Source organism: Lycorma delicatula, chromosome 7 (assembly GCF_047948215.1).
Source record: "Lycorma delicatula isolate Av1 chromosome 7, ASM4794821v1, whole genome shotgun sequence".
Taxonomy (NCBI): Eukaryota; Metazoa; Arthropoda; class Insecta; order Hemiptera; family Fulgoridae; genus Lycorma; species Lycorma delicatula.
The window spans coordinates 106,049,245-106,074,071 of record NC_134461.1 but is presented as its reverse complement, the minus strand read 5'-3'; the positions used below and the strand labels follow the sequence as shown (position 1 = coordinate 106,074,071).

At 28.9% G+C, this 24,827-nt stretch overlaps 1 protein-coding gene across 1 annotated transcript in view; it reads right to left on the bottom strand.

Annotated features, from left to right (window-relative positions):
* Window positions 1-15,849: 15,849 nt before the first annotated feature.
* The window catches only part of LOC142327790 (nose resistant to fluoxetine protein 6-like), a 275,777-nt gene continuing 266,799 nt past the window's right edge, over window positions 15,850-24,827 (bottom strand). The window contains exons 12-14 of the mRNA XM_075371127.1: window positions 24,557-24,731; window positions 23,629-23,771; window positions 15,850-15,975 (exon numbers count right to left, since the gene is read on the bottom strand). Coding sequence (XP_075227242.1) covers window positions 15,871-15,975; window positions 23,629-23,771; window positions 24,557-24,731 — 423 coding nt within the window. The 3' untranslated portion in view covers window positions 15,850-15,870. The remainder of the gene's footprint in view (window positions 15,976-23,628; window positions 23,772-24,556; window positions 24,732-24,827) is intronic.

Genomic DNA, 24,827 nt, shown 5'->3' with positions numbered 1-24,827 from the left:
CAGTACTGTTTTATGTTTTATATTCTATATGAATTTGAAATAAAACAATATATTTATGTGAAAACATAATTTAGTTGAAACCATGATGACGTTAGGGATCTAGTATCCAAACTATACTGTTACTTCATTCTGACAATTTGTAAATTTCATAAAAACCCTAGTGTATAATTCATATTTGTTGAAATAACATCTATTAAGAGATACTCATATATTGCTTATGTTCATGCACTGCTTTTCTTCTTTTTTTTATTACAGAATATTATTCGGTTTTTTATTAAATAATGTGGGTAGGAACAGTATAAAAGAATACTGATAATAAATTACAGACTGTTACATGTCCCTAGTTAACTTAGGACTTTAGGCCAAATTTCTATAAATAACACCCATTCTTAGATTACTCTTTTTTTGTTTAACCAGAATTTACATTGTGCTTTTCTTATGAAAATTTAATTTTTGTAAACAATAGTAAATAGCAGTAAGAAAAAGTAAATATTAATGTGTTTAAAAGTGAAGCAAGTTAAATAAATTTATAATAATTAATAAAGAAGTTTTTTTTTTTTAATTTACACTAAATTTACAGTTACACTAAATTTTTTACAGGATTTGGAGTCTAAAAAAATATTTTTAGGTGCTCAGTTGTTGGTACATCATTTGATTTAGTAAGAAAATATACTAATTTAATGTACAAACTAGTATAAGTAAAATAGAAATAAAAATAAAGTATACTTTTTCAGATTAAAATATTAACCATATTTCAGTTTTTAAAAGCAAGTAGATTTTAATGAATCACCATTAATTTTGTGTTTTAATTTCATTGTTTCACATAAAAATAAAAATTTTTTAAACATGTTTCAGTATAACTATTATATGAATTAATAAGGAACTTATTAATATCTGGACATTGCTAAGTGAAAAGTTCAATTTAAAAATAAATACAAAGAGAGAAATTAAATGTGAAAAGATAAATTCCTTTTTTCCAAGGAGGTGTAGGAAGTTATAGTATAAAGGCAGAAACCAAATGGTAAACAAGTTAGATAGAATGATAACATAGCAGAGGTTGAAACAGGCAAAAATGTAGAATGGAACTGACTGGAACAACTTGCCAGGAATAAATAAAAATATAGAACTTTCAGGATCTCCTGTACCTTGTTGATAAACAAGTTTTCAACTAAGTAAGGTTTCAGTAAATGAGGTTTCATCCAATCAATGTTAGTAAAATAAAACAAAAACTTGAGCATAGTAATAAAAACTAATCAAGCTAGATTCCTAATTGAGATGGTTACAATCAATTTGCCTTGTTTTATCTTAAGTTTACTCACTGATTTAATACACCTATTTTATTGTGAAAAGATAACATCTTTTTATGCTAAAAAAATTTTTACATTTTTATATGAAAAGATAAGCATCTTCTTAAAAAAAATGTGAAAAGATAAATGCAATAGAAAATTAAATGTGACTGAAAGCAGGACAAAGAGCAATAAAATATTAAGATAGAGCATAATATAAAGGGCAATCTTGAATTTTATTTATTTTAATTCAATCAATTTAATTTTACATAGTAAAATTACAAAGTATGGAAAACAATATCAAAAGCTTACATGCACAATGAAAAACAGTTTTCATGTTAAAAAGAAATCTGCTGGAATCAATGAGATTTAGGAATGAGAAAAATTCTTGAAAATATCTGTTTGGAATCTAGTGCTTTATTTCAATGAAATATTAACAATAGGAAAGCCAGAAAAACAAAAAAAAAAATACAGTCTTTTCAGATATGGTGTTACTGGAGAATGCTGAAAATTAGATGGGTTGATAGACTGTAAAATGAAGAGGTTTTTAAGATTAATCATAGACAAGAGAAATTTATGACAGAATATTGTTAAACAGGACAACAGCAGTAGGATATAATTTTAGGCCATTTGCGATGAGAATTTGGTTCTAGAACGAAGAGTAGTGAGTAAAGATATTACAGAAGAAAATGCTTAGAAATCTGTGAAGCAGATAATAGAGAAAAGAAGTTAAACAAAATTAAATCAATGAGTAAAATGAAGATAAAACAAGGAAAATTGACTGTAACCATCAAATGGGAATCTAGCTTGATTAGTATTTATTACTATACTCAAATTTTTGTTTTACTTTTATCTAAGACTGATTGGATGAAACTTTACTGAAATCTTACTTAGTTGAAACTTGTTTATCCACAAGTAACAGAAATCCTGAAAGTTTTCAATTTTCATTTATTCCTGGCAAGTTGTTCCAGTTAGTTCCATTCTAAATTTTTTACCTGCTTTAACCTCTGTTATTTTATCCTTCCATTTACCTTGTTTACCATTTGCACTCTGCTCTTGTACTTTGACTTCTTACATCTCCTTAGAAGTCTGTTCTCATCCATTGTGGTGTATAATGTGCCCCTTTCTAATTGGGACTTATAGTCATTGAACTTTTGCTATTTTCAGCCAGAAAAAAGAAGATAATGGTTACATTTATATAATATAAAATAGCAACCTGCAAATTGAATTCAAAAGAAATCTTTATCACTATATTAGTTAACTTGGATTTTGTTAAAATAAAAATATTTTAATAAATTACACTATTACTTGTTGTACACAGTAATGAATTATTGCAGGTACAAATTAGAGAATGAATATCAAATTAATACATTCTCCCTTAAATCTACTGAAAAGTTAGCCTTTTACAAAGGGTACTTGGAAAATTTTGCAATATGACTTTATGTTTTATAACTTTTCAAAATAATTTGCATGTACACTTCCATCCTTCAAAACGAGTTTTCAAAGAACCCCTGGCATATTTCATCAGAGATCTGGGCACACTCATCTTCTCAAGCCCTTAGGAGATCATCAGCAGACATAAAGTGCATCATCCCTTTCAGCCTGTTCACTTGAGTGAACAGCATGAAATCATATGGAATGAGGTCAGAACTGTAGGGAAGATGCTCTAACAGTTTTATTTTAGTACTGGCCAAATACTCAGAGCAAACTTTGGAGTTGTATGCTGGAATATTTTTGTGGTGACGAAATTATGTGTCCATCCTTGAGTTTGGGCTTCTTGAGCTTCAACAACTTTAGCCATTCCTCAGTATACCACTTCCCATAACTGTGTTCTGAGTTTCCAATTCAACTCATCTCACACTAAAAAATATGGCTACCATTCTCTTTTTCACTGATCTGAATTTTTGAACAGCCATGGAGGTCTTCTCATCTTTGTACTCCCATACCTTCTGAGCCTTGACTGGGGTGTCATAATAGTACAGCTAAGTTTCTTCACCTGTCACACTACTATTCACGTATGTAGAATTTCCATTTTCAAATTTTTTCAGCATTTCATGGCATTATGAAACATAATGTGCCATTTGTTTGTTGATCAGGTTATGCAGCACTTAAAGAGCACAAAGCTATCTATTTTACAGGTGGTCTTGGAGAATAGCATGAACTACTGCTACATTAATGCCCAAAACACCTCCCTTTGGTGGTAGATCACACGCCTATCTGTCTCAAGCATCTTTCGTTGTGTAGTAATGTTTCCCTGACACAGGAGACGTTTGACCTGACCTTGGTTGTCCTCATGACCAAAATTTCCTCTTTTAAACTTTCAGTTCTACCTTTTCTTTTTCCTGTTTAGCCTCCGGTAACTACCGTTTAGATAATTCTTCAGAGGATGAATGAGGATGATATGTATGAGTGTAAATGAAGTGTAGTCTTGTACATTGTCAGTTCAACCATTCCTGAGATGTGTGGTTAATTGAAACCCAACCACCAAAGAACACTGGTATCCACGATCTAGCATTCAAATCCATGTAAAAATATCTGGCTTTACTAGGACTTGAACGCTGGAACTCTCGGCTTCCAAATCAGCTGATTTCGGAAGACGCGTTCACCACTAGACCAACCCGGTGGGTTTTCAGTTCTACCTAAATATTGTTATTTGATGAGAACAATATTCTCCACGCACAGGAGTCATTTTCTTTAAACATTGATCAATATTTAACCCGCTTGCAAAATTGCCTGGTATTTAGTTTTCAACCATGACAAAATTGGTTCCTCTTTTCACTAACACTAACACAGCTAAAAAACAAATGACACTGAGACAGTGACTAGAGTGGCCTACAGACTTGAGTGCAGGTCTGTTGTCTAAACACATGCTATCTTGTAAACTGTCTCTGATCATCTTTTTTGTCATATTGTAAAACTTTCGTAGTTCCCTTTGTAAAAAGAGAAAATTACTCTGTGCAGGAGAGAGTGTATTAGTAGTTATTGACCAATGAAAAAAAAACCCTCAATTATTATCCTGAAAACAATCAAAACTATAATGCAGTAAGTTCTTTCTTCATAAATAAATTTTATTTATATTGAGATATGCTAAAAATAAGTAATAGGGCTGATTAAAGATCAGGTGTATTACAGCCTAATATCAGCCCAAGTTTTCTATGACAGAACCATTATTTGAACCTTAAAAATCAAATGACATTGTAATATAAGCACTGAACTCCAATAAAAAAATAATAATATCATTCATTGAATCTGAACTTCAACCCTGCAGTAATACAGAACATAATATTTAAATTCTATAAAAAAAGGGGTACAAAATAAAGTTAAACCTCTATGTAATTTCTAGTGATATAAATGCTGTATTTTAAGAGCTGCTGTTGATAAAAAGACAGGTGTCTTCTTAGAATAGTGTTTTCACCTGCTAACCCACATATTACTTCATATCTTCTCCAATTATACAATAAGTGTTAACCATGTAGTTTATTTGTCTAATATAGATATACGAGGTCTGTAAATAAAATAAGACTGGTTCAGAAAACCTTTTTATTTACAATCCAATTACACACCTTCAAAATAGTTCCCTTGGGAAGCCACACAACGCTTCAAACAGTCACTCTTCGTATCAGTGTTGGAACTCAGAAACTGGAATATCCTTCAGATGGTCAGTTACATTTTTTAAAATGTTTTCTACTGATCCAAAATGGTGTCCTTTGATGTGTTTTTTTATTTTTTAGTCGGGAACAGGAAAAAGTCGCAGGGACTCATGTCAGGTGAATAAGGTGGTTGAAGAACTCAGGAATGTTTTTCTTTCCAAAAACTCATTGAGAGTGCAGTGTAACAAGGTGCATTGTCATGATGCAGCATACAGTTGTCTTTAACGGCTGGTCTCATGCAGGCAACTCTTTTCTGCAGTCCTTCAAGAACTTCTCAGGAAACATATTGATTTACAGTCTGCCCTGCAGGCAAAAACTCTTTATGGACAATGCCATTATTATCGAAGAAACAAATTAGCATGGTTTTGATTTAATTTGCTCATTTTTGCTTTTTTGGGATGTGGTGAGTTTGAAGTGTGCCACTCCATCTCTGGCATTTTGTTTGTGGGTCATACTCATTCAAGATTCATCGCCAATAAAAACAATTTTTAGAAAATCAGGATTGGTTTCAATTCACTCTAGAAGATCACATAGCACTTCCACCCTGTTGTTTTTCTGTTCAACAGTTAGGTTTTTTGGAACCAATTTTGCACAAACTTTTTTCCAGTTAGATAACGGTTCAAATTCAATTGTTCTGAAATTATTTTGACAGTTAATTGCCGATCGTACCATATCAAGTGTCTGATTCGCTCAACATTGTTGTCACTTTTTGATGTTAACGGTCTTCCAGAATGTAGATCATCTGCAACTGATTCCTGGCCATCTGAAAATGCTTTAAAACACCTAAAAACTTGGGTTCGTGACAGAGCGTCATCTTCATATGCCCTTTTCAATTTTGAAAAGTTTCAGTAGCATTGGTGCTCTCATCAAGTATAACACAAAACTTGATTGCACAACGTTGTTTTTAATTAGCATCACTCATTTTATAATGCACAAAAAAAACTTGTTTCACAAAAATTTGTTTACATCTTACATGACAACAATAGACTAAAAATACTAATACCTAATATAAATCAGCTGTTCCTATAACCATATGTTTACTATTAACTTTACAGTGTTGCCACTTTGGCTGCCAAAAAAAATTAGTTTCATTACTTTATTTACAGATCTGGTACAGTTAAAATATATGGTTGCTGTTATAAACAACTTATAATGTAGAACTATAATGTGAAAAGAAATTTTATTAGCCTTATTGGGATAATCTGATATTCTGGATTAAATATATTTTATCATCATTTATTTCTAAGTCTGGCAGTTTTTACCGTTCATTTCATTAAACAGTTTAATGTCATTTTAGTTCAATTAAATTATATAATAATTAAGAATATTCTAGAACTAATGAGATTAAACAACTAGCAATGTTATCTAACTGAACAGAAATTAAACTTAACATTAAATACCTTAAAAAAATATGAAAGTAAAATAAAAATAAATGGGCGGTTGAAGTGTTTGTTGTAATTGGGGGGTATACAAAGTAAATTACAAGTCATAGTAAAAAACTGAAAAACATACAAGAAATAATAGTTACTTTATGAAACTAAGGTAGAATAAAGAAAGCCTATTGCACAACTACCAAGATCCTACCATGTTGAACAAATTTGTTACAATTATCTTACCATTTGAGACAACTAGTTAAATAAATCATACCATTTGTTCACCTGATAACAGATTAATTAATTTTTTCGTTAGATTAAATGGATTTATAAGATCATCATACTATAAAATTTGCACAGAACAGAAAGGAATGGAGAATAGAATCTAACTAGTCAACTGACTGATGATTCAAAAAATAAAACTACTCTTTGCTTGTTTTTCAAAAAAGTGTTATGATCTGTTTTTTATTAAATAAAATATTTTTATTTATTTATTTATTTTTTCCTAATGTGTACATTGCAATCTGTTCAACTAGTGAAAATTAAGCAATCAGCCCCACGGTCCAATGAAATGAGGATATGTAAATGAGGCCTAAATCTTGTACAAACTCAGACCGACCATTCCTGAGAGATGTTTAATTAAATCCCAACCACCAAAATACACCGGTATCCACTGTCTAGTATTCAAATTTGTATAAAATCAATTAACTTGGATTTGAACCTCAGAACCTTCGACTTCAAAAATCAGCTAGTTAAACTACTGAAATGCAACAGCAAGTTAATCACTAGACCAGTCTGCTGAGCTAAATAAAATATAGCACAGTACAATTAAATAACCTGTGTTAAATTTATAATATATATGTTCCACTTATGAACATGCTATGGGCTTAAATATGTAATATGATTATTTAGTAGCATATATTTACCAGCATATATTTTAAATTGTTCTTTTATTAATGGAAACAGTTTACATAATGCACTGTTTCTTATAGAAAGGAGTATATAGAAAGGAGTTGCTTGTTTATGGATGTGATATATGTAATTTGTTTGAGATACAAGTAGCATTCAAAGTTATTTTCCATGTAAGTAATGATGCTCATTTCACTGCCAGTTCCTATAATTAACAAAATGAAGGTAGTCTCTGTATTCCTTTTTTATATGCAGATTGTTACGATTTGTTGATATGCAACAGTATGTTTAACTGTTAAACTTATTAACGGATGAACTGAAAACCTCTTCACAATTCACTTTCCCAAATAATGCTTGAATAAGATACTTAAACATGGCTATGCCATTTTTGTGAGTACCTTGAGTATCATGTTAGCACCTGCCATGTACGAGCCACAGTTCAAAACTAAGGGCCAATCAGTAACAAAATGAGAACAGTTGAAAAATGAAAAATTTATTAATGATTTCAAATACTTACATATTTACTTTAATTTTTTACATAATCACCATTTCATTCCAAACACTTTTGATTTTGGCAAACAATCGTCTTCAAACCCACTGCATAAAATTCCGCCGCATGGGATTGAAACCACTTTTGCACCAAGATTTTTAACTCCTTGAATCATTGAGGTGTAGGAAGAGATGGTAGACACTGGGTGTGAGATCAAAACTGTAACGGGATGATCAAAAATCTCCTTACCAAATTTTTGAAATATTTTTGTAGTGCATACAGGTTGTGTGTGGATGTGCATTATTGTGAAGAAGAACAATTTCTGGTTTCAGCATCCCCTGTCATTGGTTTTTAATGGCACGACACAGTTAGAAGTGTTTCACAATAGAGTTGTGATGTGATGAATGTTCCAGATTCCATGAAATCAATCAAAAGCTCATCCTTTTGGCTCCGGAATATAGTTGTCATGATTTTCCTTCAAGACTGGGCTTGTTGAATTTTTTTTGATTTAGGTGACCAAAATGATGCCACAGCATGGATTGTTGTTTTGTCTAAACATTGATGTACAAAAGCCATGTTTTGTCATCGGTGATGACATGGGAAAAAAATTTGTCTCCCTTTTGGTTAAAGTGGTTGAGAAAAGCATGTGCAGATGTCATTCTGTGATCTTTGGGACCATTTATCAACATTTTTAGCACCCACAGAGCATACATTTTACAGTAATCTAGAGTGTCAGTCATGAGTTCCAACAATGTTGTCTTTGAAACTTCTGGAAATTCTAGAGAGAGATTGCTAATTGTAAAGGGATGATTTTTTTTCTCATTTTTGCATTCACGCTGTCAATGAGATCATCAGTCTAGATGCTAGGCCTGTCATTTCTCTGTTTGTTGTAAACATTTGAATGGCCTTCCTTAAACTCACAGTACTTCTGCCTCACTTTTCCTTCACTATTGTGGTAGACCCATACATTCCACACAACTGATGGTGAATTTCATCAGCACTATGTCCTATTGTGTTTAGAAAACTTATTACTGATCGAATTTCACAACTGGTGGAATTTGTTATTACCACATTCATTATATCACACTCTTGTAAAAGCAAACAACTGATGGCAATGTGGTGGTTACATGCCTAACAGACCATTTAAAGCTATTGAGCATGTGCAAATCAGTCAGTGTTGCCAACACTATTTATAATTCATCGGCCCTTACTTTTGAACCATACCTTGGATTAAAATAAAATATTAGATTATGGCAAACAACATGCATATATGAATTTTGAATATAAAAAATCAGATTACAAACACTAGACTAAAGTACATTAAGTGTTCAAATAATTTCTATGTATATTTATATGAAATTCTAGCCTGGCCTGTGTGCTCTTTATTGTATTATGAAATCTACATGCTGGTTGCATTTTACTAGCATGTGAGGATAAATGATAATTGTTTGATGTTGCTGTATTTTATTATTCTTGCATTTATTGTGCAAAATAAATTATTTCTATGACTGATATTACATACAATAATTGTGTATTCTTCAAATGATTCTTACTGATACAAATCTTATTTTATCATTAAATTAAAACAACTTGTAAGTTTTTCTTTTAATAATGGCTAGTGAAGAGGTTCTGTGAATAAGCATAAGATTTCATTCTCTTATTTTTAAATTCAATTCCATTTTTAAATTTTTTTAAATTCAACACCAAAGGAAAAGCTCAGTGAAGACTGAGTATTCAATACTCAAGAAGTCAAAAGGTCTGTGCGTGGTGAGGTAAGTTAAAACTCACATTAAATCAAATCAAATTATTTAGAAAATGTATACATTTTTATGTTAGTTTTTATAGTCTATTTTTGTCATATATAATCACAGTTAAAAATTACTTATTCTATAATAAAATGAGAAAGTATTCTACCAATAAAAATCCTTATCCAGAAATGCAAAGTTGTGACACTATAATACCATGTAAAACCACAAGGTATGTTGCTTTTCAGTGCTTGTCTTTTGATAATAAAGATTAATTAGAAAAAATAAATAAGTGCAAAAGAAGGAGGTTGCTGAAAAACTATACAAACTAAAAAATTCTCTAATACAATTAAAAAAAACCCAATTTAAAGACCAAATTAAAGACCCCAATTTTATAGCCACTTTTAGGTAATGAATAATAAACAAAGAAAAAATATTTGACTACTTCACAAATAAAAAATGGAACTAAAATGGTCTGCAGAAATCTCTAAAGATTTAAATGAAAAACAAATAGCCAAAGAAGATATAAAAAACAGAAAAAAAATTAGAGAAATAATCAAAAACATGAAAGGATTCCTTAAAAAATCCTCTCCCAAAAAAGGAGGGGCGAAATGGCCACAAGAAAGAATAGCAAAACACTCAGAAAGAATGAAAAAAATGTGGGAAAATATTAAGAAACAAAAATAAATTTCCATGAGTAAATAAAAGAATTGTCAAATCTTACAAACTATATAACAAAATCATACATATATTTACAACAAAATAAGATTCTATATTAGGCAAATTCAACTTTTACACTATAAATTTAAATGACAATTACATCATTCATAGATCACAAAAGAATAAAAAAAATCTGGTGTGGACACTACGTTACTTCCTTGTACGCTTATTAAATTACATATACACCACATTTTTTGCTGCACTTCATTTAAACTTATTTCATTTGAAGCTGAGATGTGATCCTCCAATTCTTTAATAAAATGGACAGTTTTAATAAAATGTCCATCACAATTGCATTGTGGTGGACATCACATTTTTTTGTGTTGTTTTTATCAGCATTTTATATTAGTTTATTTATATATTAATTTTGTTTCATGCCGCTCAAGTAGGTATGTGATGTAAGTGAGAACGTGTTGGATTCGTAATCATGCACACATTGGTTCAAATCCGACTTCATATAAATACATTTTTTTTAATTCAAATATATTGATTTATTAATAATCATTTACTTCTGATTGTAAAAATGCTTGAATTAAAATGAAAAGTACATAAAATTTTATTCCAGTAATAACTTCTGGTTTTTTTCATATTGTTATTATTGAATTATTATTTATTGTTAATTTTTTTTTACATAGAGAGGTTAATAATTATTAATAAATCATTATATATAAATTTAAAAAAAGAATTAAAAAAATATATGTATAGAAGTCGGATTCAAACTGATGTGCCTTCCTCTTGTAAGATCCAAATATTTCATAAACATTTTATTTGGCTGTAACTATGGAACCAATGAAAACAAGTACCACTCATGATATATCATTGAAAGAAAAGCTCTCAATGAGGGCTTATTACTGCACCTAAGAAAAAGTCTAAAATAAAAATTGTTTTGAATTTTGGTCTTTTTTGGACACTTTTGGTACAATCAATTGCAATCAAAAGGGGAGGTGCACAACTGATGTTACAACAGTCCAAAATCAAAATTTCAATATTCTACAGCTAATTGTTTTTGAGTTATGCGAGGTACATATGTATGTATAGACGTCACGCCAAAACTAGTCAAAATGGATTTAGGGATGGTCCAAAGTGGATATTCCGTTGAAATCTGAAAACCAAATTTTTTCACGATTACAATACTTCTTTTACTTCATACAAAGGAGTAAAAAATAAAAATGTCTTTAACATGTTTTTTTTGGAAGAATAATTTCCATTTAATTTTTAATTAAATTTCCATTTAATTTTTATGAGTTATTAATCATTTCCAATATTTTAAAAATTATTGCCATAGTTTATTAATCTAATCATCATGATTATTACTTTAATTTAGAAAGAGAACCTTAATTTGATTATGAGATAGTGGTCACTTGCCATTAAGGCTGAGGTGCAAAGAAAACGCCCATTCTTCCACTTGAACTACTTATTTATGTAAATTCCTTTGTATTACCAATGAAGGGAGGCACCTATGTGTTGTACTTTGGCATTGGCATACAGAAAAACAATACCCTTTGTGAGCTTTTTGCACTATTTGTTTTGATAAAACTATGAAGAGTTGTTTACAAACTTTTGAAAAACTCAAAAAATGTAATGAATTTTTATGATGTACGATTTGTTTAATAAAAAAAAAAATAATAAATTCACCAGTCAATGCATCTCCCTTGTCATTATCATCTGTGCACCAAAGAATTTCTATTGTCAATATTTCTTTTAGATAACTTTTATTTATTTTATTTTAGAATCACAACCTCTGATATGCTTTACTAGTTGACAAGGCGAGGTGCATGTTTAGAGAGTTTATAAACTACTGTTGTGTACAGTTACGTTCCAGTGTTACTAGTAAAGTAATTGCAATTTTTGGAATGAGATTAGACTGTTATTTTAAACATTATTGTCTGTGTGTACGGATGCAAACACATATCATGATAGTGGTACATAACACTATTATTTATTATGCATTATTTACATTTATTTCATATTTATGAATTAATTAATGTCATTTTAATTTCAATGTTTAATAATAAAACATCAGTTTTTCTTCTGCTTAATTATGGCTATTATTGTGTAAATAATGAATTTTTTCTTTTGCCCTGTTATTTTGTAATAAGAGCAATTGGTTTCTTATTCAATGCACTTTAAAACACAAGGATTATGAAAATATATTGTACTAAAAAAAGTATATACAAGTAAAATATAAATTTCTTACATCAATTGTTTTGGTTCAAGTAATGATATTATGATGAACAGAGACTTGTGAGTTGTAGAATTATGGGTTAAAAGTTTAAAATGGGTGTGTTATTATAAGCATTACATAATTTGTAGATGTGTTATGACTAATAAAAACAAATATTCTCTATTCTTTGCATTGAAAATTGCAACACTTGTAATTAAAAGTAGTCATGTTATGATGTCAAGTGAACATGGAAAACCTCTTCGCAGTCAAGCACGTCGTCTCGCATTTAACATTAAGTTTATACACAACAAAAAAAATGGATTATTGGTGCCTCTTGTGAAAGCGATGGAATGTGCTTCTAGAATGCTAAACTTAAGCTGGTCTGCAGTAATTGACATCAAGAAAATTGGATACGAAGTAGAGGCAAGTGGTTCTCAAATTCAGATGCCAACGAAAAAAAGAAATATACTCATCTTAATAAATATAAAATAGAAGATTTCAACAGGTGTGTTATTAGAAGAAAATTTCTTAAATATTTTGAATTCTATAAGGAAATACCTTTTTCTTTCTTTTTCCTGTTTAGCCTCCGGTAATTACCGTTCAGATATTACTTCAGAGGATGAATGAGGATGATATGTATGAGTGTAAATGAAGTGTCTTGTACAGTCTCAATTCAACCATTCCTGAGATGTGTGGTTAATTGAAACCCAACCACCAAAGAACACCGGTATCCACGATCTAGTATTCAAATCCGTGTAAAAATAACTGACTTTACTAGGACTTGAATGCTGGAACTCTTGACTTCCAAATCAGCTGATTTGGGAAGACGCGTTCACCAATAGACCAACCCGGTGGATTATAGAAAACAATAGACTGATTTTGTGTGAACGAGATGATGTAATCATGAAATGTGCATTTTTTCTTAGATATCTGAGAAAAATTGCAACTTCTAAATAAAAGAGACCATATACTTAGATGAAACTTGGATGCATACACATTATATGGTAAAAAAGTACTGGCATGATGTACCAGTTTTTTATGTTAGTAGTAGTACTGGTGACAGTTTAATTGTGGCTCACGCGGGTGGAGAAATATCATTCAAAGACAGTGCTTTTTTAATGTACTGTAATGTTGAAAAGACAGTGCTTTTTTAATGTACTGTAATGTTAAAGGTTGTTGGCCTATCACTGAAGATAGTTCTACGGAAACTGCAGACAAAACTAGTTATGAACTGTATTATGGTAGTATTGGTTGTTTAATTATTTAGTAAATTAATATAAAAATATTACTTTATTTTTTATTCTGCAGGTAAATCAAACTTGCTGTGATTCTGTAGGCCTATATGTCCAAATCATTACTATCAGCTTTGAATATAATGCTGTGAACTATGATATCATTTTAGCGAAAAAGTTTACTTAACTAAATTACTGTAATTAACTATAGGTTAAATTTATTTCATTTATGAATACAGTAATGTAAATTAGTTATTTTACATTTTACTTCAATTGTGTTATTACCGTTATCAAAAAAAATTACAGGTTCCAAAAAAATACAGTGACCTATATTAAATGGACAGAATTTCTTGTTTAGAATGGATTGATTGACAAGCATGTCACTTTTTGCAGTAGGACTAAGACCAGAATGTACTGTTGCATTATATCTCCATCTATAGCCAAACAAAACGATAATGCTGCGGTCCACCACGAATATGAACTTTGCCTTGACTTAAAAATAGTATTTACAGAGGAAGACTGATGACTTGATAAGTGAAAAAAAATATAATCCTTGCCAAAAATTCAATCTGAGACCAGCTAATTTGGCAATTCCATGGCTATTGAACAGTGGTTTAACAGCAGATAACAGAATTAACTAGCTGCTGTCAATTCTGTACTGCTTACATTGCTTACATTTGTCATGTTTGTGACTGTAACTACTCGTAGTTAATTTTATAAAACCATTCCGAAGTCAATATTCAAATAGCTATCGAATTAATGTTTAAATTAATTTAATATTTTCATGGTTAGTTTAAAAAAAGTAATTTTTTTTTATTCTTACAATCAATTTTTCACCGTTATTAAAAATTTATATTTTGTAAATCTGCTTTTCAAGCACTTTTATTTCACATAACCACGATGAGTTTCAAAAAAAATTTGGTAATAAAGCTTTTTACTTACACAAAGCCTGGAGACATTACAGTTTCAATTGCTAAAATACATCTTGAGGTGCGTATAATCTTACATGATAGTTTAAGACTGTACTAAAAATCAATTGAGATAAATATAAAGACAAAAATTTTCAAAAATTGATGGCCAGCATAGGTGTGCATGCAGCAAAACTACATAGCCAATACTTACAATTCATCAGTTATCTTGTCATGTGTTTGTTCATAAAACCACTCTTTCATAGTTAGAATTTTCAAAATTATCAAATGATGAAAAATCGTCCATTTATTTTAAAGTTTAAATTATCATATTTTTTCTTTTTATTGTAATCAATTAGTTTTGATAAAACTGAGGTGTTTCTTTATAAAAACAGTTTTTAAAAAGGATGAGCTGAAATTAGTTTTGTAAAAATTATTTTTTTTAGGAGTTGGACAAAAAATGTAAGAATTATTTTGGTTTCTTATATTATGTTCTTTGAGACATAAACACTTCTGTTCATAAACATACAATACTTCTGCAATTGATGTAATAATGTACTTCTTTGTCACAATATATGATCTGTACAATTTATAGATATGAATATGTTTATTTCTCTTTATTGTCATTTTATTTATAATTATTTTTATTTCTGAATTTTATATTTTTTAATGAGATTTTCTATAATAGATGTGTCATAATCATAATTTTTCTACTGGTATTATTATGGACTTTGTATTTTTTAATCCTTTGGAATCTAAATTACTCATACAGTTGGTAAATCATGCTTCTGGCACTAGCAAGCCGGTAGTTTATAATTACAAAAGAAATTCTCGACAGATATTTAATGTTGAACAAATTTTTATATTTTGGATTTGAAAAAGTGGTTATAATATTTATTAACTTGTTTTCTTCAAATCATCATACAGCCAGAATCGCTTATTTGAGATAAACCAATTGATACCTATTTCATGAAAATGTGCGGTCATTCTGGAATTGCAGAACATGAAATAAACATATCCTCTAAATATATTATTCTCACAAAGGCATTATTAGGTAGAAAGGAAAACAATAGGTTTTTCAATATTGTTATAAAAAACAAAAAATAAAAGAACAATTGTTTAACATCAGTCAACTATAATACCAAATTAATAACTATTATAGTAAATAATTAAACTAACACTATAGTTGTGATAATCTCATTACATAAATAAAATTAAAATTATAAAACAAAATAATAAACAATAAAACCTTAACAGTAATAAAAAAACTATAATACAAAATATAAAAGTAAAATATTTCACATCACATCACATATTTATAGCTACAGAGAAATAAGTTTACAATTAATTATTATAAATATTAATAATTAATTAATTTGAGCAATGGTATGTTTTAAAGAATAACTTTTAAAAGACGAACTGTTGGTGCTTCAAATGTCATTGAAATGAAGAATGATAACAGGAAAGCAGCGACTAAATTTCCAAAATATAAAATGAACTGAAACAAAAAAATGAAAATATGTTTTTACTCATTTTATTTATCATGACATATCAATCATATAAACTAAATATTTCTTATTAATATCAATCAGACTTATAACATATCAGTATCATTTTTAGAGAATGAACAAATTAATCATTTTAAAGAAGTCTATAAAAGTTAATATTTTACTGGAAAACATGCCGGCAGCACTTATTTTATACTGAATTAATTAAATTAAAAAATTTTTATAAGTTGGAGGAGATTGAAATTTAATCAGTAAAACTAACCAAGTATATTTTATTGCTTAACTGCTTTTTATATCCTTTTTATAAATTTTTTATAATTATTTTCATAAATATTATTCTTTTACTGTAGGAATAAATTGGTATGACCTATTAAACAATGTTGGTGATGTTACATGGCAACTTAACGTATAGAACAAACATGAAGTATAATATTTTATGAATGGAAATGTTTTTAAATGATATTCACTGATGTAATCATACACTATTAAATATATGTATCAACGTGCATACTGAGTTACCAACCAACATGTCACATTTTAGCCAACAGCACGTGTCACCAGTTGAAAGAAAACTGCAAATAATGTTATTCTGGTGATCAAAAGATCACCAGATAATGAATATAAAGATGTTCCTTAAACATGGCTTTGGCTGTAAAAGTTTTATTGTCACAATCTACAATTTATTTTTCAGGATTTTATTCTGTGAGATAATTCTGGATTGATAAAGAAAACTTATGATAGGCTGAAAATAAATGTAGTTTACCATCTTGCTAAATATACTGATTTTACTTTGGTATTAAAATGTTAAAAGATAAGTCCTGAACTAAAGGTCCAGCTAATGAAGAGGTATGAAGGGTGGCAAAAACCACCTCAATTTTATAGCAAATAACAAAACAGTACACAAGGGTATAATCAGCTAGTAACATGTTCAATAATAAATATAAAGTGTTTCAATAAATATAATTAAAAAATAAATTAATAAATAAAAAGTGTATTAAATAAATATAAAGTAACTGTTTCCCTTTAACATTTCATGTCAGTGATTAGAGATATCCATTCCAGGTTGGCTGAAGAGTCATCCATTAATATAAGTAATACAAATTTTCTGTTAAAATCTTACAAAGATTATGCCTTATTAAAAACATAAATAAAAATGAAAAAACCCAGACACCAGCCAAGGGAAACAAGTTCAATTTTCTAAACAATTTAAGAAAAAGATTACCAACAAAACTGAAATCTTAAGAAATATAATTATTTTGTTGTAAATAAATAGGAAATCCTGAAAACATCAGGACTTGATGAAATCCTATTAAAATGTAAATTCTAATTTTATCATATACATCACAGTATTCAATGGATTTCATACTAGCATCCACTATATTATTGTATAAAATCTGTTCTTTATCATTTGTAGGCTGTTGCTCTCTAACAAGTTGATTTTACATATACTGGCAGGTACTTTACATCAAAATATCGGCAGACATAAAAACAGTTTCTTGTATTTTAACTTTTAAACCACTGACTATAAGACAGAATGAATTTGAAAATTTTTTCTACTTTAAAATGAAGAAGAGAAAGAGAGAATGATAGAAAACTGAAATCATTGAAAAAGATGGGTTATTTTCCAAAATTGTGGCCCAAAATTCTTAGCTAGTTTTCCCCAGAAATAAAACTGTTCACATGAAAAGGTGAAAAAACAATTGTACAAAATTTTGTTCAGATCTATTCAAAGTTTGAAAGTAAACATTTTTCAAAGAGAAACAAAAATGACATATGAGGTGAATAGAAGTTATTACAGAGACCTCAATTACTTGTACATACATAAGTTTAACATTTTTAGTTTTTTCTAATTCCTTTAAGTTGTTTATAATTTATTACATCACTGGCCAATGGAAAATACCATAATAACTGTGACACCTTTTCAAATTAATTAACGAAATATGCTAGAATAGTAGTATGAACATAATGAAACAGAGAAATTTTATCATAATAATCACTTAAAAGAACCTTTTTAATATGCAATGGAAAACATAGTTAAAAGTAAAAACTTCCTACCATGACGAATATCAGCAGAGATTTATACAACTAAGTTTGAAAACAATAACAAAGCAAATAACCACAAAGTACAGAATTGGGCAAGATTTATGAATAATAATAATAGTAATAATATACATTTAATATTCTAGCATGTAAAGTAATAAATACAAGTATTTCTGTATATAATATGTAAATTATATCCTTCTATACATAAAATCTATGTAGGACCTTGCAAATAACTGAAGCACCTCTCTGGTTATGAATTTAATAAAATACAAAAGAGTACTTACTTTTATCAGATTAGCAAACAAAATTGTTTTCATGGTACCCATCTTAATATTTCAGCCTGCAACTTCATTATGATTTAGTTTCTATTTTTAATAGATTATGAAATGTACCTATAAGATAGTTCTGACCAATTTATTTAAAATTTACTGTTATAATAAAACTAATAGTTTGGCTTTTACAAGGTATTTTTCAGTTAATGAGATAATTCCCTACTTTTAAACAATATTAATCAGATAAACCTGAATTTTTATAATTTAATTTACATTTGAATATGTAGTCAAATATTTTTTGATTAATGGTTTCAACATTGTAACTAATTTTAAGGATTTTATTATCTTTGCTTATATTAATCAGTATTTTTTTGTATTATTATTATTATTATTATTATTTGAATGCTAACTACTTTTCTTATTAATTTTATACTTTCTAATTTATGGTTTTTCTTGGCTCTTCCTGTTAAATGTTGTAGAACAGTAGCACCCCCCCCCCCCACCACCATGCCTGATTCCTCAGTGTATCTGACTGACACAGTGCAGCCAATGCAGCTCGATTTGTATGTACATGCTTAAACTTGTCCGTTGAGTTGAATCATCACAATGGATTATGTCATATTATCGTGTCATATCAAGAGAAGTACATATTGTATTACTACACAATCTCGTGTGCATTTATCGAATAAATATTTGTTTTAATTTAACCAGTACAGTACAGTAGTGCATGTTTGTCCATTAACGCATAAGTATACTGATAGTGTCGCTGTTACCGTGAATTTTGCGAGCAGGCTATTGGATCTAGTAGTTATTGTGTTTGTTTACTAATGGCTACTTAAAGATAAAAACGCTTAGTGTGTTCATTACAACAGAGTTCTTAAACAATTTAATAAGGGTGAGTCTCTGCAAAAACTTTCTTTAGAATTAGGAGTCGGCATTACCACAATTAAAGATTGGAGGAAAAACAGAAAGACCTTTGATGTACATACACAACCGTTGAAGGAGAAGATGTGTTAAAAAACCGAACTCTTAGAGAGTGCATTAAGGCTTTGGTTCTGCCAAGAATGCTGAAAAGGAACTCCTTCATCTAGACCCATTATTAAAGAAAAAGCAGTGGTTCTGCATAAGAAACTGGAGGGGATAGAAGAAAAATTCACAGCAAGTGAGGGATGGCTTCACAAGTGGAAGAAGAAGCATCATGGAATTCGAGAAGTTGCAATTGCTGGGGAAAAATTGTCAATTGATGATGCCACTGCAAATAAATTTTTGTAAAATTTGAAGATATCAATCTGAAACCTGACCAACTGTACAATATTGAGACAAGGTTAAATTACAAAATTCTCCCAAAAAGAACTCTTGCATCATAATTTGAAATGTTATTGTTTCCAAGATGGCAAAGAATAGAATTACAACTTTCAGCCAAGTTCAAGATGTCGACTTTAAAACAAAAAAATTAAAAATTTTTTCTGTTTACAGTAAATCTTTTTTTATGTACAGTTACTTTTTTGTGATGCTAACTGGCCATAACTGAGATGAAGAGTTTAATATGTAGTGTTTTTTAAAACAATTGTGTAGTATTACAGTATATGTACTGTACTTTGCTTGTATTATGAACTTATTATTAAAAAAGAAAAAAACTACAATATTTTATTTAGTTACATCTGCGAGTTTATGTTGTTTATCTCTTGAACAATAATCAAATATTTTGCTGAATAACATCACATAAGTAAAATTAAATATTTCTTTCTTTACTTAAGTTCTTTAGAATGCTGTATACCCCTGTTTTAAATTTTATTTGTGTTTTAATAATGTTTTTTTATTCTTTGCAATATCTGACCTTTTTTTCATTCTGACCATTGCGTGGTCCTGTGGGTGTCAGATAAACATGGTTCTACTATATTTACTTTTTGTTATCTGTGGATTAGAAACACTATCATTCCTGAGATGTATAATTATGTTTTTATCTGAATTAAATATTTATTTATTTATAAAATGATAAGAATAAAGAAAATCTACAGATTAGGGAAACTAATCACTGTAATTTATAACTCTTTTTTTTTTTTTTCTCCTGTTTAGCCTCCGGTAACTACCGTTTAGATAATACTTCAGAGGATGAATGAGGATGATATGTATGAGTGTAAATGAAGTGTAGTCTTGTACATTGTCAGTTCGACCATTCCTGAGATGTGTGGTTAATTGAAACCCAACCACCAAAGAACACCGGTATCCACGATCTAGTATTCAAATCCATGTAAAAATAACTGGCTTTACTAATTTATAACTCAGAAAACATGAAGTTCATACAGTCATGTAAAAAAATGGTGTCATTAAATTTGTCGATAACTAAAGAATTCTAAAGAAACTAATTGTAATTAAATAAAAAAAATATATGTATATAAGAAAATAAATACCTCACACATGTGATTGTAAAAAACATGTACATAATTGTAAAAGCATGATTGTAAATGAGCAATGAAATGCAATTAAAAGAAAAACAAAGATAATGATAAAGAACAACAAATTTTGTCACATGTGTTGAACGTACAATAAAATTAAAAAAAAAATAAAGATTAAGAGTAAGCAAAATACAAAATATGAAAAATCAAAAATTCTCATATTTCAAAACAAAGAATATACTTTACACAGGATAAAGCATTTTACAATGGATGAAAGGGAAAAGAGAAATGGAGTGAATTTTTTCATCCATCATTTAATTGGTGCGATGATGTTTTCCTTTTCTTTATATTATAATTTTTTAAGCTCAAAATATTTATTACACACTACTTCCTCAGATATTTGTTTTATATATTTCATTCTCTGACTTTCTCTATATTTTATATCTTCTATTAATAATTAACTAAACCTGGATATCTTAATACATGGTTCTCCAATCTAATTCTCTCTTTGCAAGATTGGGCCATAAAACTTTCTTCTTATCTATTTGTCTTAAGACTGCTTGACTTCAAACTTTGTCAACCCGCCTAATTCTCAGCTTCTTCTGTAAAACTCATTTCAAAGGTCCCTACTCTTTTTCTTTTGTTTTTCCTATTGTCAATGTTTTGTTACCATGAAGTGTTACGCCTGCCAGAAATATTTTTAGGGGATTTCTTTCTAATTCTTTGATGAACATTTGATATTTGTGGAGTTATTTTTTGAATAAAAAAAAAGAAATAATCTTGTTTGCCCAGTCTGTTTTTGATGTCTATATCATTTTATCCACCTTAGTAATTTTGCCTTGCAAATAACAAAATAGTGCAACTTTTAGTATAATAAAATGTTCTTATACTTTAAGATGTATACTAAGATGTTTAAGAAGCTTTATGTTCGTATACTTCATACTTTATGTTCTCATTCTTCTTTTTGTCATACTTTCAACTGAATTTCTCTCACATACTAAATTTGTGCCATTCATACTTTTTCTTATTCATTTTTGTTCCTGCCAAAAGGAAAATGTTACAATAAATCTTAACATCTGTATTTTTTCTAAAATGATTGGGTTGTCACTCCATTCTCAAATTTTTCTTCCAGTTCCTGATTTGCCTCTTCTGTTTACAAATAGTAAAACATCAAGTACAAACAACATTTTTTCCTGGTCAGAGCTTGTCTTTCATTTTCTTTTACTCTAATTTTTGCTACATGATTCTTGTATACATTGTATTTATAAGTCTTCTTCGTATTTCAGACCAGTATTTTTTTAATTTAACCTTTTATTTCATTCTATTCTATTAAATGCTTTCTTCATATCTACAGAGTTAAACAGGTGGCTTTATTATTCTTAAGTATGCCTTCCAATTATGAAAAGACAGGACTTTTCCTCAGTCTTTTCATAATTTACTCGTGCTCTTTCTGAAATCAAACTGGTCCTTATCGAGTGCACCTTTCATCACATATTCTATTCATATGTAAATTCTCCTAGTGACCATTTTCAATAGTAGTTCCTGAACTTATTTCTGTTCACCTTCTTTGTCATGGTAACAATTTCAACTTTTTCTTCAAAATCTGAATGTACCCCTCTAGTTCTGTAAATTGTATATACAAATCTAATAATTCAGGTGGTATAGTAACTGCTTCTAATGCCTTAGAGCAAATGGTTAATATTAAAATAAACTAATAAAAACTTCTTGTCAGAACAGCAGAAAAAACTGATCTTGAAGCAGGAAGTACAAAACAAACCAAAGAGACAGATGCCAAGATTATTAACAGGAACGATGGAAATGCCACCATCATTGCAGAAATGCCATCTTTCATTGCAGAAATGCCATCTTTCATTGCAGAATAGTAAATAGCAAAATCAAAATAAAGTATTTACATAAAACAGAGATGGAGGGATGCTACAGTTTGCATGATATGTTTGCTTATCTATTATTAAATGTTATAAATATAATGATGAACCCATGAATAGATAGAAATAGTAAAAAGAGGTATCATAATGAAACAGTAAAAATAATAATTTTATCTCAAGATAAACAGCCAGAACTGAAATTTAAAATGTCCATTAAAGTATGTAGATGATAACATTCTTTCAGTAAAATTACAAGCAATAATATGACATAACAATATATAAATAATGTATTTTATTATGCAAATATAAAAATAATGAAGTTTATTATACCCTATTGTACTAATTCAATGATCCTACTATGGTTTTTTATTTATTAAAAATAATTTAAATATTTAATCATGTCATTAAGTCACAGCTGACAGTTTCTCAAAACAGACACCACAGTAATAATTTTTTCTTAGGACTGTGTTATAATAACATTAGTTTGGTATTTACATAGTTCCATAATATAATTTCAGTTAACAAAATGAAAAAAAGGGTTGACAGAAGGAACTATTTTCATTAAATTGGGTGGGAATCTTGGTCATTTATCAGAGAAGAACACAGTCAGTACAAAGATTACTGAAAGTTGAAAGTTCATGACTGTGGAAACAGGTGAAAAAAGAGAACTTTTTTCACATGATTTCATGTGTTCTTCACATAAATTGAAATTCTAAGGAGTAATACACAGAAGAACAAGGTTTAATGTGATATAAAACTCAATTTTTTCTATTACATAATTTTTAATATTTAATTACTCAAAGAAAAAAATTTTCTTTTGTGATAAATAGTATTATTATTTTGTATTTATTTTTAAGGACGTTAAACTTTATATTTCTCCCTTTTTAAAAAAGTGTATAGATGCCTGACCATTTAAGGTTGTAAAGAGTGCTGTTCAAAATATCTATTACTTAACTAATAAAATTATAATTAAAAGATGAATAATAGTCATCTTGCTAAAAAATATATATATATATATATATATATAAGTAATAAATAATTCATACGACAAGGCCATTGTGTATATGCAGTGGTCCATCCATTTGGAAACTAGTTAAAACCATTATTACAGGATGGATAAGGTAAGCGCAGTAAGTCAATCTACTGAGTGGATGTAACAGCCTGCATGACAGCAACGAATTGATGAAACCTATAACAAACAAATGACTTACTATTTTATATAGTCGTATATCACAAATACTATTTAAATAAATTAACAATTAATATAATCCACTTAATGTATCCTGTTGATACATTCTCTAGATCTTTCGCTTACTTGGAAGCCATCATCAGGAGTTAAAATTAATGAATTAAAATCAAAGTTTAAAAATCATAGTTAAAATTTAAAAACAGTCATGACTGTCCTGGTCCACTAGTATACTAGTAGTCCCGGTCCTACTAGTATACTAGCAGTATACTACCGGGACAGTCATGACTTTTTTTAAATTTTAACTACAATTTTTAAAATTTGACTTTAATGCATTAATTTTAACTCCTGATGATGGCTTCCAAGTAAGTTGAAAGGTCTAGAGAACGTATCAACGTGCTGGTAAGGTGGATTATATTAATTGTTCATTTATTTATTTAACATATCAGCGGTACCATGTTTGAGAAATTAAATACCATTTACTAACTTTATATATTAATGTAAAATTATTTACAATCTCTTAAAATATAATTTGATTAATGAAATCAAAACATTTATTTTAACAGAAGGAATTAATTTGCTTTTGGTTAATAATTATTTTTGTAAACTGTTATTTATTAATGTTATTATTCATTATGTAAACTGTCATTTTATTATTTTGTTTCAGACTTGGAAAAATTAGTGTCAGTATTTATGTTCATTTCAAGTATAAGGGAGATTTTTCCAAAACATTTAATTTATTTTAAAAGGAAAAAAGTTAAAAAATAAAACATCAAAAAAATTAATACCTCCATATCCAGTACAGCAAGCAATTACAATCCATGCCAAAGCCATACCCCATGCTGTATGGCCAAGGGCAACATAAAATGCTGAGCTAATAATACCCATGTTGGTACCAAGAACACCATACACTAATCCAGATAAAGTTAAAAGAGATAATAACCAACCAGCTAAAGTTGTAAACTGAAACACAGAAAAAATTAAACATTTTATATCAAGAAGAAATTTATGGAGGCAAAAAAAGCAGGGATATAAAAGCAAAAGGTATTCATAATAAAA